Here is a 7500-nt window from a genome sequence, read left to right as displayed (position 1 = left end):
GCAATTTCTGGTCGTTTCACTGCGGATCCCGTAATTCGGTGGGACACCTTGTTTATTTCAGTCTCTCTCTCTCTCTCTTGTTATTTTTCTTTCTCCCTTTTCGTTTATGTCACTCTCTCTTTCTTTTTCTTTCTTTTTCTCTCTCACGTTTTGTTTATTTCAGTCTGTGTGTGTGTGTGTGTTATGTACGTTCGCTCATATACACAAACCTGTCGAAGGCGCATATGCCACCGCCCCGACTTGTCCCTGAAGGCATCTCGACCGGCGCGTCAGCTCCGGCATTCTCCCTCTAGCGGGCGTCGAAGGAGGTCACGCGAGCTTCTTGGCTTTGGTCAGTCACAGACCGCGGGTGAGTGAGTGAGAGAGAGAGAGAGAGAGAGAGAGAGAGAGTGTGTGTGTGTGTGTGTGTGTGTGTGTGTGTGTGTGTGTGTGTGTGTGTGTGTGTGTGTGCGTGTGTGTGTGTGTATGTGTGTGTGTGTATGTTTGTGTGTGTGTGTGTGTGTGTTTGTGTGGAGAAAGAGAAGGGGGGGGGAGAGGGAGAAAGAGAGTGGAAAGAGAGAGGGAGTGGTTGGGGAGGAAGGGAGAAGCAGGAGGAAAGAGAGGAGAATGATAGAGAGAGGGGGGGGGGGGGAGAGGAAAAGAGTAAGACAAAGAAAAAGAAAAGAGAAACTAACTTAAACATAGACATAGTCTGAGACCAAAACATAGACCGAAACCGAGACCGAGACGTAGGCATAGACATGGACACAGAGATAGAGACAGACAGACAGAGAAAGAGAAAGGCGCAGAGACAGATACAGACCGAGAGACAGAAACGGACAGAGACATAGACAATTCAATTCTTTAATCTAATTAGGTATCACGACACATAGCATTGCATTTTACAATTAGTAAAGCTTTTGTACTCATCTCCAGAATTTACCCAGACACTGAAGCTGGAACATGGAAACGATTAATTTACACGTTATTAAAGCTTCAAAACAAATTAAATGTACAAATATACATATACACAGTGTTTAATCCCTTTTGGTTCACATAGAGCCTATAATTGTTAAACAGAATACAGTATAGGTGGATGACATAATAGGTGTACAGAAATTATTACCCCTGTATGGGTAGTGCACGACGAACTGCGCTGCACCTCTGAGAAGTGTGAATATAGGCTTACACTCCTTATCAGGGTCTTGGAAAATTTGAATTAGGTGTATTACATAAGTGAAATAATTGTAGTCTAAGCTCTCTATATATTTATCCCGGCATAAACATATCCGTTCTGAATTGCCAAGTCTTTACAGAGAGAGACATAGACAGAGACACAGACACAGACAGACAGAGACACAGACAGACAGAGACACGGGCAGACAGAGACACAGTCAGTCAGAGAGAGAGAGGGACCGACAGAAAAAAAGAAGACAGCGAGAGAGAAAGAAGGAAAAGGAAAATGTACATTTGTTAAAGAAAAAATAAGAGAAAAATATATATATATTGTTGCAAATCATCCTTGCAATAGCGTGGCACGGGCGAGAGAAAGATGGCACTTCACTATTTTCCCTTTATTCTACTTCACTATTTTCCCTTTATTACAGCTTCCAATGTTGTTATTCAATAATTACTGCCATATCTTTTTATTATCAACATTGTCATCAAAAGACTTCATTATTGTTATCATTTGCATGATGTTTATTATATTTATTGCCACTATTCTCATTTCCATTACTAATTATTATCATAATCATTATCGAGTTTTCTTTTCATCTTTATTCATCTTTTCCCTTTCATTGTCGTGTTTGCTGTGTCGTTCGTTCCCGTTCCAAGCCTAACGTGAAAACCCGGTTCCTACTGGCGCTCTTATCATTGTCATTCCCGTTCCAGACCCAGTATGAAATCCCGGTTCCTGCTGGCACTCATGCTGGCACTCCCGCTGGCTCTCATGCTGGCCCTCCTACTCCCTGTGCCAGCGAGCTCCACGGAGGCCACGACCGCCGGCTCTATATGGCGGTCGGCCTTCTTTCGAGCGAGCCTGAGGGAGGAGGCTGTTGAGGAATTTCGCTCCGGGACAGAGCTCCACTGCGCCCACGCGGCCCAGAGGCGCGACTGGTGCTCGCTCTACTGCTTCGAGGACACGATGTGCCAGCTGTACAACGTCACGCACCCAGCCTCGAGGCCCAACGACGCCGCTTCTGGTGTCGCCTGCAAGACCACCGCCGCCGTACGCCGTGAGTTGAGGAGCAGACTTACTCTCTCTTTTTCTCTCTGTCTGTCTGTCTGTCTGTCTCTCACTCTCTCTGTCTGTCTGTCTCTATCTCTCTCTTTATACCAGGGAATTTATATATTATAACATCTATTCTAAAACCTGCCAGAATTTCCGTGAGAACTTTTATGATAGAATTCCATTTATAAAGCATTTGAAAGTCTGGATAGAACATGTAAATGGAATACCGTTGTTGCTGCTTATATCATTCCACAAATTTACATATCTACAAATAAAATGAGACGTGCTCGCCGTGGGAGGGCGGAGGGCAGCTGGGTTCTGCTGCGTTGCCCTTGTTAGACGGGCGCTTCGTCGTGGCTGCTGTTTGAGTGGCGCCAGATGAGGGACGTCTAAGTGCTGGGCCTTGTACTAGTAGTAAGTCCTGCCGCATCTCTTCGACGCTGAAGATCGTCAACATTTATGTCAGCTTTATTAGAAGTTCTACCGATGAGTGTGACAACTCTGTCTTGAATTTTGTCCAGGAGACTGAGATGCGTTTGAGCTGCTCCGTTCCATGCCAGGGAGGAGTATTCCAGTGCTGAACGAACTTGTGACTTGTAGAGCTGTAGAGCACCTTCTGGAGATAGGAGATGGAGAATCCTTCTTAGTGCGTTCAGCTTCTGTGTGGCTTTGCGAGCCAGGCTTTCGATGTGTTGGCCAAAGTTCAATTTAAAATCGAAAGTAACTCCAAGTATGTTGATGGAATCTTGCTCTTATATAAGGTGTTCTTGCATGAAGAGAGCCTTGTTTCTCATGATGCGGTCCCTGCTTCTTGATATGAGGGACTGGCTTTTTTCGGCAGCAAATTTATCTTCCAACAGGAACCCCAGTTTGATACAATATCAATAATTCTCTGGAGTCTTGAGCTGCTTGTGTTGGCGTTGTCTTTGGAGAAGCTCAGGTGAATAGTGAGGTCATCTGCATACGCCACTGCCTCTGGGATTTGTTGGAGTAGATCATCGAAAAAGATGTTCCACATTAATGGTCCTAGGAGGCTGCCTTGTGCTTTAATTGGGTATCTTCAGATTCTTCGCCTCCTACAACCACAGTGATGGTTCTATCAGTGTGGTAATCTTTTTATAATACCAAAAAGTTTCCCTCTATCCCTAGACTCTTGATTTTTTAAAGGAATCCATTATGCCAGACGGTATCAAAAGCACCTGATATGTCCAGTGCAATGGCCCGAGTGTCGTATCCATTGTCTAGGTTTTGACTCCATTTGTAAGAGCAGTAAGAGGTCTGATGCCGATTTTCCCTTCGCGAAGCTAAACTGACGAGAAGAAAGCAATCTGTTGTCGCCAAGGTGCTCACACATCTCTTGCACAATTATCTCTTCAAAGACCTTTGCAATGACTGGCAAAAGAGAAATTGGTCGACAGTTACATGGTTTTGATTTGGAATCCTTTTTGTGCACAATCACTGCAGATTTCCAAATAGAAGGCCAGCATATCTTTGAGTAGCACTCTGTAAAGATGTGTTTGAGGAAAGGCCACTTCAGCAGCACATGTACGAAGATGTGGGCCAACTCCGTCTGGACGATTTGCTTTATTCACATTAAGCTTTGCCAGAATACGCTGAATATTTGATACTTGGATGTTGAAGCAATTCAGCTTCTTGTTGGTTCGTTGCAGCAGAATGGGAGCGGGACTCTCGGGGTCCAAAATTGTTATGTTCTCTGCAAAATGCAGAGCAAGGGTCTCTGCTTTCTCCATGTTTGTTGCGGTTGTAGATCAGTTTTTGCAAGTAAGTGGTGGGATGAGATCTTCCCGTGAAAGGCCTTGCATGTATATGGCATGTTGTATACGCCGTATGTATGCCATGCATGTATGAACTACCAATTTACAGTTGTTAACCAGTCCTAAATTGCCGAATGGGTAGTTTCGGGGGGGGGGGGGTGAAGGAATTATATGAAGAAAATATATGCTACTACAAAGTCATGGTACGATATGAATTATATATATATATGTATATATATGTATGTATGTATATATGTATATATATATATATATATATATATATATATATATATATATATATATATATATATATATTAGTAAATAAGCTATTCGCAACCCCCTCTGAATAAGTCTGAACTGACCAAGAACATGAGCCCGAGTGAGCACACCCCCTGGACTGGTTAACAACTGTAAATTAGTAGTTCATACATGCATGGCATACATACGGCGTATACAACATGCCATATACAGGACACATTAAACCACGTGGCACAATGAACTTATAGGCCTACAGTCACATAACATTAGTTACATGTATATGATTATATTGCTAAACATGCATCAATACATAGAAATTGAGTATGATAAATTAAAGAAAATTATTACAATATCTTTATTAGAATAATAAAACCTTTACAAATAAATGGCCGAAATACACATTTTTATTTCAATTCTTCGCATTGCGACCACATGATCTTGAGATTAATTTCCCCATTAAAAAGCTTTTATGTTTGATTAGGGGACTGACCCCTAACCCCCTTTCCTAGGAGCTGCCTGGAATGCATCTGCTACACCTTGTATACTCTGGCTAGGAGCTCGAAACAGGCCACCCGTCGTAATCCTGGTAACATTTGAACTTAATTTATTTTTTTCTATATTTCTGTATGTTCCTACTATACAGATCTACCAAGTATTGATCACTGTTCAATCAATGTATATGCTGATTTTGGTGATATCTATAATCGGTAATTTTCTATATTACGTCCGTATAACCGATATCGACGATTTGGGTATCGTTGGATTCCTCTCACTCTCCACATTGCAAATATATAGTTTTCATTGCGCGGAAACCTCCTGTTAGCGACAAACTTGGCCCCAATAGCAGGGGAGGGCATGAAAGGTTCCAGGGAAAATGCGGGGTTAAATAGCACTAATAATACAACGCAGTGTGAAAATAACCATGGTTATTCACATAATTTTTCATCCGTATTCCTAACCGAAATAACCGTCGCGTTCAGAAGTCAGTCATCGGTTATCATCAGGTTATCGGCTCCGCATCAAGTTCGTGTGCGCTATATCCTGCCGGGAATACGTGCTGGAGGTTTTGTTTCCCCGGCGGGGGTTGGGGGGCGGAAGCCTCCCCAGGGGGGGTCATGTCATGTGAGTAATCATGATTATTTTCACTGTGAGGTTATATTATTTGGGTAATTTCATATATTACGTCCGCCGCTCCGACATCGTCGCCCCCGATATCGGGACCAAATTTATCGCTAACAAGGGGTTTCCGCGCAATTAAACCTACATATTTGCATTGTTTAAAGTGAGAGGAATCCAACGATACTAAAATCGTCGATATCGGTTATGCGGACGTAATATAGAAAATTACCCTATAATCTAACTCAAAATCAACCTGACAGTTTTTTTTCACTCTGTTGATGTCAAATCTATCGTCAGCTTACGTCAAATTGTAGCTTAAGGCTTGCACTATATTATTAAGTAGATTTTTGGCCTCTACTTTTTTAGACGGGCATCATGACTTGACACCTTTACCAATCAAAAATTTCTTGTGATCCAATTTATATCTTGCTTATGTCAATCTGAACGTCACATATCTTATATCTAAAAAAGCCTAAATATTAGAAACCTTTCTTTTTCCTTGGAAAAAAAAATATGAAATATAAGTTGTTTATTATCTTCTTTTTGCTTTACACAAGCAGAACAAGGATAAGACTTTCCTGGTAATGTCGGAACTATCATAACAATTTTCGCGCTTCTATGTAAACAAGCAGACGGGTATGAGATGACATCACGAGATGCTCACTAACGCCATCTATTGCGCCGACGCCGCATTACTCACAGGATTTTGCTCGACTTTCCGGTCTTTCGTAGATAGTCTTTGGTATTGCTCTTCAGAGTTTTGTCTTTGCTTGTGCAAAGCAAGGGATTTCTACCAGATACTGTCTGAGGAGCTTGTTCGCACTCAGCATCAATGCGCTCAGGAATAGCGCTACAAGCAAAGCTCCTTTTTGTTGGCTCTTGGATGTTGTTGACTGTTGCTGTAAGGCTGTCAATAAACTTCAAGGCCTGAGCAATGGAGTCTCTGGTGCCTGCTAGAGACTCGGAGAACCTCTTGAGGTTCCGACCAAGAGCGATCGTGTTTTGGTATTCTTTTCTCATGAGCTGTATTTCATCAATACGCTCTTCTTTGCTCTTACTAAGAAGATCCTCCTTTTTCTAGATTTATACCAGTGGCGTCATCTGGTGAATTTAAGTTGCTAGGAAAAGGGAGAGTTTTTGTAGAAACGAATTCTATCGGGTCTGATATCCCGGCAGAGTTTCTAAGAGTTGCCACGTCACTGAAGATGAAATTATTTTCATCTAATGTACAAGCAGCATGACAAACATTAGGGCAGTTCACGAAGGGGATGAAGTTGGGGTTCTTTCCCACTTTCCCACACACGCTACACCACTTCTTTGGGGAGATTCCACTGATGCCCTCAGACCGGGCAATCAAGCGGTGTTATCAACAAGCATAACTGGATTAAGGCAGTGACAAAGTCTTTTTCTGAAGCTCTATTAGTGGAGAGCCTGGACAATTGGCTCTTTCTCTCTCTCTATCTCCCTCTCTCGCTGTCTCTCTCTGTGGCTCTCCCTCTCTCTCTTTCGCTCTCTCTCCCTCTACCTCTCTCTTTGGCTCTCTCTCCCTCTCTCTCTCCCTTTGGCTCTCTCTCCCTCTCTCTCTCCCTTTGGCTCTCTCTCTCCCTCTCTCTCTCTCTTTGGCTCTCTCTCCCTCTCTCTCTCTCTTTGGCTCTCTCTCCCTCTCTCTCTCTCTCTCCCTCTCTCTTTGGCTCTCTCTCCCTCTTTCTATCTCTTTGGCTCTTTCTCCCTCACACTCTCTCTTTGGCTCTCTCTCCCTCTCTCTCTCTCTCTTTGGCTCTCTTTCCCTCTCTCCCTCTCTCTCTCTCTCTTTGGCTCTTTCTCCCTCTCACTCTCTCTTTGGCTCTCTCTCCCTCTCTCTCTCTCTTTGGCTCTCTCTCCCTCTCTCTCTCTCTTTGGCTCTCTCTCCCTCTTTGGCTCTCTTTCCCTCTCTCTCTCTTTGGCTCTCTCTCCCTCTCACTGGCTCTCTCTCTCTGGCTCTCTCTCTCTCTCTTTGGCTCTCTCTCTCTGGCTCTCTCTCTCTCTCTCTTTTTGGGTCTCTCTCTCTCTCTCTCTCTCTCTCTCTCTCTCTCTCTCTCTCTCTCTCTCTCTCTCTCTCTCTCTCTCACTCTCTCTCTTTAACTCTCTCTCTCTCTC

General features: G+C 43.4%; 1 protein-coding gene across 1 annotated transcript in view; it reads left to right on the top strand.

Annotated features, from left to right (window-relative positions):
* Window positions 1-166: 166 nt before the first annotated feature.
* Window positions 167-7500, top strand: part of LOC113801942 (uncharacterized) — a 9385-nt gene continuing 2051 nt past the window's right edge. The window contains exons 1-2 of the mRNA XM_027352365.2: window positions 167-349; window positions 1873-2216. Of these exons, the coding sequence (XP_027208166.2) occupies window positions 1880-2216 (337 nt within the window). The 5' untranslated portion in view covers window positions 167-349; window positions 1873-1879. The remainder of the gene's footprint in view (window positions 350-1872; window positions 2217-7500) is intronic.

Source organism: Penaeus vannamei, chromosome 2 (assembly GCF_042767895.1).
Source record: "Penaeus vannamei isolate JL-2024 chromosome 2, ASM4276789v1, whole genome shotgun sequence".
Taxonomy (NCBI): Eukaryota; Metazoa; Arthropoda; class Malacostraca; order Decapoda; family Penaeidae; genus Penaeus; species Penaeus vannamei.
The sequence above is the reverse complement of the archived record's forward strand: the minus strand, read 5'-3'. Positions and strand labels throughout refer to the sequence as shown.